The 10,898-nt window shown below is 53.9% G+C and overlaps 1 protein-coding gene across 1 annotated transcript in view; it reads right to left on the bottom strand.

Annotated features, from left to right (window-relative positions):
* Sim2 (SIM bHLH transcription factor 2) overlaps positions 1-10,898 on the bottom strand; it is a 30,822-nt gene that overhangs the window by 2,731 nt on the left and 17,193 nt on the right. Inside the window, exons 5-7 of the mRNA XM_055615003.1 lie at positions 9,198-9,283; positions 7,049-7,248; positions 2,236-2,342 (exon numbers count right to left, since the gene is read on the bottom strand). Of these exons, the coding sequence (XP_055470978.1) occupies positions 2,236-2,342; positions 7,049-7,248; positions 9,198-9,283 (393 nt within the window). The remainder of the gene's footprint in view (positions 1-2,235; positions 2,343-7,048; positions 7,249-9,197; positions 9,284-10,898) is intronic.

Below are 10,898 nucleotides of genomic sequence, written 5' to 3'. Positions count from 1 at the left end.
TCTGACCCTGCTGTGTAACAGTCACCCTCTGACCCTGCTGTGTGACAGCCATCCTCTTAACCAGCCCTGCTGCAGGACCACCATTTCACCTACTCTTCTGCTTAGTTCTGGCTTCTCAGCCGATTTCCTTGGCCCTGTGGGATCCAGGGTGCTGAGCATGAACAAGGCGTTAGGGTGTGTGTATCTGTAGTGCTTCCTTTGCCTCATCTCCTTTCCCATCCTGTGATGTCATGGAAGTGACATCCTTACGTCACCTTTCCTACCAAGTTACAAGAAGGGCCTGTACCCACAGCTGAAGTGGGATCACAGATGTATCAAAGAATGTCTGTTCTGCAGGCTGACCTGTGTTGTCCACACTTCGTAAGCTGAACCTCCCACCATAGAACATGACTCTTTGGAGACAGAGCCTAATACAGGTAAATACGGTGACAGAAGGTCACAGGGTCAGTCCTGCCCTATTATGACCAGTGTGTTTGTAAGAGAATAGGACCCTGGGAACAGACAGGCAGAGGGCAGAGCCCATGAGAACAGGGGAAGAGGCCAAGGAGAGAGGCCTCAGCAGGAACCAGCGCCGACATCTTGGACTTCAAGCCTCACAACTGTGGAGAAACACAGCCTCTTCTTGGGGCTGCCCAGCCAGTTGTGGCTTATCATGCCACCCTGGAAAGGTCAATTTGTCCCCACAGGATCTACACATCATGAGTAGAAGGGTCCTCCCTTCCATGAGAGGAGAGCCAGCAGCCTTGGGCAGAAGTGGGGGCATGGCTGTGAGGATGGCTGTGAGGACACCCTGCAAGCCAACGTGGACCTCAGACAGGGAAGGTGACAGGCCCCTGGGAGAAGCATTACTTCTGTGTAAGAGAGAGCGGGAGGCAGCTGAGGAGGAGCCTGAGGAGGACTGAGACGGTGCTCCGTGCTGGCCGGCAGCCACGTCCAGCTGCTGGCACCTGCTCTCCTCCCAAAGACCCTGCACAGGCAGAGCCCACCCTGACCAGACGTGGGATGAGTCAGGGGATTAGTGTCCTCGACAGCAGTTCTCAGCGGGAACTACAGGAACTGCTGGAGAAATGGTGGACACCCTTTCCCCTTTTACCTCATTAGCTCCAAGGCCGGGGTTCCCCCTGGCTCCCAGAGCACCCCAGGACTGAGAGCAGCAGCCAGTGCGGTCCCTACACTTTCCTTTAGAGACAAGGTCTATTGTATCCCAAACTGGTCACAAACTTTCTCTATAGATACGATGCCTTGCTGGGAGGCACACGCTTTTAATCCCAGCAGGGAGGCAGAGGCTGGCAGATCCAAGTTGAGGCCAGCCTGGTCTGCAGAGTGAGTTCCAGGACAGCCAGGGCTACACAGAGACACCCTGTCTAAACAACAGCCACAAAAATCCAAGATGCCTTGGACCATCCCAGTGGGGATGGACCCCAGGGCCTGAGTCTGCTCTGTCTGCCGACAATGATCCTGGCAGAGTTCCCTCAGGCCTGGCAATATCTGGAGACAGGAAAATTCCCATGAGGCCTCTGGCTTTCACCCTTGTGCACAGACATGTGCAGGTGTACAGACATGTACACACACATACACAGAATACACGCGCACACGCATGCACACACACTGTTCTTAACTCTTCAAGGGGCAAGGGATCTGGTCATGGCAGATCTCCATATAGACGTGAGGGTGGAGAGAAGCCCAAATAACATCCTATTCACCAACCCCTTGTCAACTGCACAGCCAAGATCTTCACAGCAGCTGCTGGATCTTCCAGCCGCCTCCAGGGACATCAGTAAACGTCCTCTAACACCCTTCAGCTGATCCAGAACAAAACAGGCGCAGAACCCGGGGATACAAGCCAGGCCCCAGCTGGAAGCCCCCAGCCTGCCAGCCCCCTGCCTTCCGCTGAGTGTCCCAGGACTGGCCACGCACAGTGAGGGCTCCAGGCTGTTGCTGTACCAATGCTGCTGGCATTCATGGTTGGAGCCCAGCTCCTGTAGGTGAGCCAGGCCTCCGAGTCCACAGTCTAGAATCCAGGCCACCGGAAGCTGGCATTGTCCCTGATACCATGCCTGTGCATGGCTGGGAACAGGCAGCAGGGGCCAGTGCTAGCAAGAGGCAAAGGAAGCCACACGGGACCTCCTCATTCACACATATGCCTGCCGCCTCCTGCCTGTCCCTGCCACCTCCTGCCTGTCCCTGCCGCCTCCGCCCTGGCTAGCTGCCCCTGGCCCAGCACTCTGTACTCACGCAGGTGGTGCGCATAGCGGAGGTGAAAGGTGTCACAGCCGTGCACGTGATGGTATAGTGTCTTTTCGATCAGGTCCTGTGGCTCGTAGCCCGTAAGCTCTGTCACCCTGTGGAAGGACCGAGGTTCCATGAGTCAAGTGGCTCTTAGGCAATTTCCTTTACACGGGTGTTGGCTTTGCCAACTGATCAAGTGCGAAGAGGCCCAGGGGTGGGGCTGTTGGTTTTGGAATGATCTTTTCTGCAGGAAGAAAGCCTTTGAGCTCCAGCTCGGGGTGGGTGTAGAGCTGTGAGCAAGAGTGTCCTGGAACTGGCTGCAAGTGGGTCTGAGACGGCTCAGCAGCGGGACCGTTCTCGAACCCTGCCTGTCTGTAGGAGAGCTTTGACACAAACATGGAAACAAGCTGTGTAGCGGGGAAGAGCCCTAGGGCCTGGGGAGACTGTCCCCCGGGTTCTGTTTCATTCTATGTGTGGGTTAATGCATGCAAACCTCCATTTCTGCCCTCCGGTGCTGGGATGGTAGGCCGCACAGCCAGGAGGGGCTTTTGTGCGTGGCTCCAGGATCTGCTTACACAGACACTGCCTTCTGAGCTTCTCCCCTGATCCTTTGTTTGTTCAAGCCTAACAAGCTACCCATCCCATAGTAGTTACTCTCTTACCTTTCTGTGTGCATGCTTTGGCGGTTAAAAGGTGATCACACTTTCCCACACTCCCTCATCCCTCCTCACCCTCAAAGCATCACATCCCAGTCTTCCTTCCCCTAACACCAGGCCTTGAGTTCCAGCCCAGGCCTCCCGTCAGCCTCCTGCCTCCCTGAACTTGTGCGTCCTAGATTGGAGTGATGCCACATGTTGAAGGTCACTGCCATCGGTGGTGTGTGCCCGGACACCCCTTCTACGACTGAGTACTACTCTCTTTCGTGGTGAGAGTGCGTTTGTTGGTTCGCCTGTCTGTTGCTGGGGTCTGAGGCCGCTTCCTCTTCTTGGCCCTGCTGCTTAAGTCGCTGTTCTACGCTGGGCACTGTTAACCAGGGTGCCGTCTCCAGATCTGAGAGGTGGCTCCTACTAACAAGGCTTACAGAAGGACTGTTTAAGCCTGGTCTCCGCGAAGGATTAGCCCTAGGCCCCTCCAGAAAACAGGGCAATGACTGAAACCGTTCTGGCTGGAAGGTGGGGATCACCTTCTCCGGAGGGGTGGACGGCCTCCCCAGTGTGCCTGAGACACGACCCCTCTACCCTCAACGCGCCCCAGACGTATTAATTTCCCACCTCAGCGCAGTGAAGAGAAGTGGCTGTCGGCAGCTAAGCCCTGGTCAGTACCGCCGTGGGCCGCCTTTCCATGAGGGAAGTGCTGTGTGGCAGGCTTTGTAGACTGGGCCAGCCAAGCTGGGAACCGTGTCCTTAAAAGAGGTAGGTGGCCTAAGCATGTCGGTGACAGATATTTAAGGGCAGATGAAAGAGCAGAAGAAAGGATCCCCAGGGCCACCTGGCAGCGGGGAGAAGTCAGGTTGGAGATGGTGGAGGGGTTGGGGGCTGATGAAGGAGGCTGGCACGGACGGCCCTGCTTGCCAGCTGTGAAATGCTAGCCACAGACAGAACCAGAAAACGTGACCCTGCTTTCATTCTGTAATCTCCTCAGGCCCGTATCACACAGCTCTCAAGGCCTCGGATTTCCTTGGAATGGCTCTTCCGTTTGGCACATGTGTTCCAATGGTGTTCCTCTGAGATGGGAGGGAACAGGGCTCCAGATGAGTATATGGGGCTGTCCCTGGCTCCTGCTCTGGTCGTTCAGTGCTCTAGAGACTTGTCCAGAGGTCCCCTAGAACTGCAAACCCAACAGGATCTGACTGGGGAAGGACGGTAAAGACAGCCCAGACATCTCTGCACGCTTCTGGGCCATTGAGCTAATACAGCAAGGGTTCAAATGTGTTGAAAAATCAGAAACTCATGCACCATGTTCTCCTCAAACTATTCACCAACTTTAAAAATTAAAGGGTAGGGGAAAGTCTTGGCAGGATGCCCTCCCAGGTTTGTCCAAACCTCTAGCATCTGTAGACCTGTCAGAGGGACATGCCACAGCCCAGACATCTCTGGCCTCACCCAGCCTTAGCTGAAGTACCAGCTACAGTTTCAAAGTAGATATCACAAAACCCTCGAAGACCCAAATGTGCTGGGATTGTGCTGTGCGGGCAGCCAGCAGCTGCTTCCCAAGGCTCACCACCCTCGCTCCTGTGGCTCGGGGAGTTCAGGCCAACACCCTCCCCGCTGAAGTTCTTGGGGCTTGGGTGCTGGAACAGCACTGACCTGGCTCTTGCTGTCCTCACAGGGCTGGCTCCAGCCCAGAGGCCTTTCATGATCATTTGCTGCAACAGCACAGAAGTGCAAGTGACTGTGAAGGGTCCCGGCCCCACTAGGGTCTTCATGACAGCAGCCCGGCTTCCATGAAGCCTCCACCCTTCCCTGAAAAGACCTTCCACATTTCACGGTGCCGTGAGCTGAGCAACTGGGAAAGACGTCCAGTCGCTCCTCTAGAGATGTGGCCTTTTCTGTTCTTTCAGAGAATTCAGTGGGTCTCTTGGGGGTTTCTTTGGAAGTGGCTGAGAAATACAAGCTGGCTGGTTTTGTGTCAACTTGACACAAGCTAGAGTCATCAGAGAGGAGGGAGCCTCAGCAGAGAAAATGCCTCCATGAGAGCCGGCTGGAGGCATTTTCTCAATTAGTGGTTGGTAGAAGAGGGCCCTGGCCACTGTGGGTGCTGCTGTCCCTGGGCTGGTGTCCTGGGGTCTATAAGGAAGCAGCTGAGCAAGCCAAGTGAGACAAGGCAATGAGCAGCACCCTCCGTGGCCTCCGCATCAGCTCCTGCCCTGTTGGCGTTCTGTCCTGACCTCCTTCTGTGATGAACAGTGCTGTGGAAGTGTAATGCATCCTTTCCTCCCCAGCTTGCTTTCAGGCGCCGTGACTTGTCACAGCCATAGTAACTCTAAGACAGAGGCGAAGGGAAGAAGAAACCAGTTCTTTCCTCTGTACCTATTCAGTCGTGACCCCGACAGCCTTCATCCGGCCTGCTTCCAGAAGTGCCCCCCCCGATCTGACACAGCTCATGCCCCCAACCTGCAGTCTCTACCTCTGCAGGAAACACAGAATTCACCAGCATTCAGCCATCCCGGAAGGTGCTGGCCAATGGATTCCATTTATTTTTTGCTTGGGATTTTAGGGAGATGCTGTACTTTCTGTGATGGCATCTCTCTCACTTCTCAGCCCTTTGAACGTCTTTGAGGAATAGGAGAATCAACCCTGACTAACTTCATAGCTCACATCCCATCCTGGGCCAGATGGATTTATCTCTTCCCAGTAAAGAATCACTAAGTGGGTAAAATGATCAATTCTATGGAATATTTTAATGCTTTATTTTTCCTTTCTTTACAAGTTGTTTGTTTTCTTTGGCTTTGAGACATCCTCACTCTGTAGCCCAAGCTGGCTTTGAATCTGCCTCAGGTTAGCCTGGAACTTATAGTAATTCTCCTACCTCAGCCTCACAAGTTGTAGAATTAAGAGTGAGTCTTTGCTATTGAAAAAATTGAACAGAAAACAATCATTAGCCCAGCATAGTGGCACAGGCCTGTAGTGACAGCTTCTCCCTGAGGCAGGAGGATTGCTTGGTTCCTAGGGTTCCTAAAGGACCTTGGCCTGTGCAGCCAAGGGACCCCCAAGCCAAGCAGCAGCATGGCCTTGCAGATATATGAGGCTTGAGTTTCCCACTGTCCCACACCTGTTGTCTACTTTCCTCTTCAAGTATCAAGGGGTAAACATGGCTGACAGAGTTTTTCCTAAAAGGCAGTGGGAGAAGCCAGCACCAGCTGAGGCCTCAACATCTGTGGAGACCAGATCATTCCAGAATGTGTGGCACACCAGTATCAAAACACTTCAGGTGTCCCATGAAACATAGCTACCAGCTATCAAATAGTAAACTTCCAAGGCCAGGTGTGGTGGTGCATGCTTTTAGTCCCGGCGCTTGGGAGGCAGAGGCAGGCAGACCTCTGTGAGTTCGAGGCTAGCCTGGTCTAAAGGACAGCCAGGGCAACAAAATAGATAAAAACATCTAACTGGAGACCTGACGCACTCTGGGTAAGGTCAGAAGCTGCTCCAGCAAGGCCTCCTGAAGCAAAAGCGGTGTCTCTGCGCCTTCACCCTCCCTCCCCCAGCCTAGACACTGACAAGGTACCCGCAAGCTGGGGTCAAGCCTCCCCACCACTGACTTTTGTGGCCATCACAGAGGTAGGAACTTCACCCAATGTTCAGACTGGAAGATCTTTTGTTTCAAGTCCTGCCAGTGTGGAGGAAAGATGAGGGAGAACCCAAGTTATGGGCTTTCAGAGAAGACAAACAGAGGACAAGATTGACGGTAGGTAGGTGCCCGCCATCCTAGCGCAACGGAGGAAGAGGCAGCGGGATCAAGGTCATCCTCAGGTAAATAGTGAATTTGAGGCCAGCCTGGGCTACATGAGACCCTGTCTCAAAAGAAAGAGAGAGGAGGAGTGGAGGAAGGAAGGAAAGAAGAAAGGAAGGGACGGAGAGAGGGAGGAAGGGCCCTCTCTCATCATAGCATGTATTCTCATCACAAACTTGTAAGGTGACTGGGATGTTAGGTAACTAAAAGCCCTTGCATCGTGATTCCGCCGTGAGTTCCTTCCCTTCACGGCTAACCCCCTCGCTAACCCACACCTTTGGTAGGTCTTTCTTCTTGTTATAGTTTTCCTCACTCGTGAGGATGAGTTCCCACCACTGGGCACCGCGTGGTGACGGTGAGGGGCGCTCACCTGGAGTCCAGGAATATGAGCTTCAGGTCGAGGCTCGCCCTGAACATGAACATGTTGCTGTGCAGCTTGAGCTCCGTGACAGCGCTGGGCGGCAGCGACTGGCCCACGGCCACCAGCCCCACTATCTGGTAGCAGGAGTCGTACAGGGCCATGTCCAGCACATACTGCCTGATCTTCAGGTAGCCGCTGCAGTGGATAACCTGGGAAGGAGGGCGCACGCTCAGTGGCACCACTGTGCTCGGCTTGGTTGTTTTTATTCAAACGCGAGAGCATTCCTCAGTCCAGTTATTGTGGAACTATAAAATCAGCACGCCGATAAAAGCCCGATTCCCTGCTCAGGAGGAAGGATCTATGTCTCTCTTAGGAAACACTGTCAGAAACAATGGCTTCTCATCTGGCCAGGTGGCAGGAGGGAAGCCACAGACTCAGGCTCAGTGACACAGCTGGACGTAAACTCGAGAGCACAGCAAATAAAGCTAGGGGACCAGCTGCCCTCCTGCAAATGCTTTCCAGCTTCATGGGGTAAACTTGACGTTTCTATCACCCAATACACTCTTATCACTCCAGGAAATTAACAATTCCTTCAGTATAATTTTTATTTATTTCAACTATTTTTGGCTGGGGTCCAAACTCAGATGTCTATGCTTGCAGGCGAGGTCTCGTTCAGCCGAGCCACCTCTCCAGGCCAATATGTTAACTTTTAATTTGTTCACAATTCAGGTTTTGATAAACGGTACTGAGTTTGGACCACCAGTCCTGTGCAGTCTCTCCAGGCAACAGTTAGAGAGCAAAGCCATGCCGGAGAGACCGCATAGTTCCCAGGGCACGTGAGGCACTTGGAGGCACCAGAACCACCTTCCACCCATGGGTCAGTGTGTTTGCCATTTCAACACTCCTGCAAGAACCACGACTGTTATGCCAGTGGCCATCTGCACCCTTAGCTCTCTGTCTCCCCCCCTCCCCTCTCACCCCCACACACTTGTACCAGGTTCTGTAGCCTGGGCCAGCTTAAACTCACAACCTAATGGAGTATGACCTTGACCTTACCCTTCTGCCTCTGCCTCCCAAGCACTGGGAGAGCTTGGTCTTAGAGTGTTTGCCTGGCGTGTTTGAGGCTCTAGCTTTAATCCCAGCTGTGCAAAAAGTAACTACAAAATAGAAAAGTAATGCATGGGATTAAGGCCACGGTCAAAGGAAGGGTTCACTGGCTGAAAAAGCAGGCAGCTGAAGATGCTGGGCTGAAAGGGGCATTCCAAAAGGCCTCATAGCACCCCGAAACCACGGCCCTCCTTTTCCAAGGAGCAAGCACAAAGGGTGGCCACCCAGCTGCACAGCTCCTGGCACCATGCCCCAGCACAGGGGGCTCCTGGGAGAGGGTGAGGAAGCCAGGGAAGGGTCTTGCCTGGTGGTCCCCAACCCGCCCTCCCACCTGGAAACTATTGTCTCTAACACTGAGGCGCAGTATTGCCAACTAGTCATGTGCTGATACACACCTAGACACTGGAATTACCCTCAGCAGGTGGCCATATCTAGCACAGAAGTTCAACCACAGGCTGGGCAAGAAGCCGCAGCTGTGCTGCTCAGCTCGGCACGTTGTCCCTTCTCCCTTTGCCCCCCAAGGCCAGCGTTACTCCCTTCAGAGGGCCAGGATGGCCAACCGGATGAGGTGGCACAGACAGGGCACCGCCTGGCACCTGGGAGGGCCTCGGCGATCACTGTGAAATGCCATCGTAGGGACCGGATTCACGTGAACACTCCAGAGGTAAGAGCAGCATCTCTGTGAGGCAGCTGCTCCAGGCTGCTCTGGAACCCTGCCCAGGAATGGGGCCGCATGCTCAGCAAGCCCAGGGAGAGCCCAGCGATGCTGGCCTGTGGCTTGCAAAGTGGAACAGGGCTGCAGGGACAATAGTCCATGCTAAGCCGCCACAATCCCAGTCTTACGTGAGGAAATCCAGCCAGCCTGGAACCTCTGTCTAAAGCGCCAGGTCTTTGGACTCGTGATCCACCCTGAGCCTTGCTCAAGACTTCTGTCCTGGCAGAGGTGACGCAGACTCCCCCACCCTCTCTCCTGCCTGGAGTGTTCCCACTTGAAGCAGAATATAAGCTACCCAGTGAAGGCCCGGCCACTCCCACCAGGAGCCCAGCGTACCTTGTATCCACTGCATGTCAGGCCTGCATTTCGTTTTGCCAAGACGCACTTCATTCGAAGAAAGAAAGACCTCTCTATCTCGTACTCTGAAAGCAGAGGCACCATGAGACAGGAATTGTCCCGACTGCTTTCCCCCAGCCTCCCACCTTGCACCAGCAAACCCCCAGGGCAGACATAGCAGCCAGTTGCTCCCTCACCAAGGCCAGACAGACCCTGCGAGAGCTCTGCCAACAACCCAAGTCTGAGTGGGCAGGGAAAGAGACCTTATCCATCCTGTACAGTTTCCAAAACTTTGAAGAAAAGCATGGCCATAGCAAGAACCTTGGAAACCAGTGGGGTCAGCCTGAAAGAATTGGACCTTCCTTCTCGCATGCCAGAGAGGGACTGGGAGCCAGGGGGACTACTGGAAAGGCCCGGAAACATCTAACTTCCTTCAAGGAAGCAGATACCCAATGCCAATCACAGAGCGCCTGTCCCTGGCAGGGGAACCAGGCATGTTCACATCTTGCCAGCTACATGGTGGGTGCTGGGACACCATAGCTCGGTAAGGTGGTGGTCATTTTGCAACACCCTTTCCCAAGTCTTTATCCATGCAGGGCTCCCCCTTCCGACTCAGCCCTTCCCTGCTGAACCGTCAGCAGATGGTTTATCCGCTCCCTTTTCAGCCCTCACAGAGGGAAAGTTTGGCCAAGCAGGGAACTGTAGCCCTAGGTGCACAGGGTGCATTAGTCATGGGGCATCCCTCATGGGGCTGCCGGGGGCAGTTGAAAGGCCTGGGCCTCCGGAATTCGCCGTGTGTCTTCCTAGCACTCATTATGATTGTAATTTAAGGAGGCGTGTGTGTGATGCCCAGGGCTTCTGTGCCAATCTGTGCCATGGCACACAACCTAAAGTCCCTGCTCAGAATACTTCCAAATGCATAAAACAGATTACAAAAGAAACCAGCTATGTGGGTAAAGAATGCCAAAATATTTAAGCATGGCAATATGAATATAACTATCTATCTACTGTGTTAAATTAAGATTCAGTCGTGGGCCTCATCACTCAGAAAGTTTCCAAGTATCCACCACATAGATGGTTTTAAATATCTGTAATGTCAGCGACAGCAAAGCCAGGCTTCAAATGACCCCATCATGGTTGAAAGCCTCTGGGCTGGAGAGAAGGCTCAGAGGTTAAGAACACTGTTCTTCCTAAAGGTCCTGAGTTCACTTCCCAGCACCCACATGGTGGCTCACAACCGTCTGTAGTGAGATCTGGTGTGTAGGCACACATGCAGGCAGAAGGCTCTGTAAGTAATAAATGAATCATTTAAAAAAGAAAGTCCCCGGCCACATGCAAAGGAAACGCTAAATTGCACCTAAATTACACAGACATAATTTCCCCTGCTGTCTTGAATTCTCCAATCCCAGGCTCCATCCTCAGAAGCAGCAGGTCCAGCCTCAGGACGGGCCGCCCTGGGGTTCTGAAGCAGCAGCCTGTGACCCGAGGCTGAATAGCTTACAGCGCATAACAGGGATGGCAGAACTGGCACCGCAAACGGGGAAGAGCCCTCGGCTGGCGCAAACAAAGCCTTGGGCTTGCTCCATGCCACTGCGAGCAGGCAGCACGAGGCCCGAACACTGCTCGGGTGCTGCGTGTGGGAAGCAAACCCTGAGGGTAGGGGAAGAGAGTGGCCGTGGCCCACGCCGGCTCCCTGTGCCT

This window comes from Psammomys obesus, unplaced genomic scaffold (assembly GCF_907164565.1).
Source record: "Psammomys obesus unplaced genomic scaffold, mPsaObe1.curated_primary_1811, whole genome shotgun sequence".
NCBI classification, from domain to species: Eukaryota; Metazoa; Chordata; class Mammalia; order Rodentia; family Muridae; genus Psammomys; species Psammomys obesus.
This window is presented reverse-complemented; position numbering and strand designations above follow the sequence as displayed.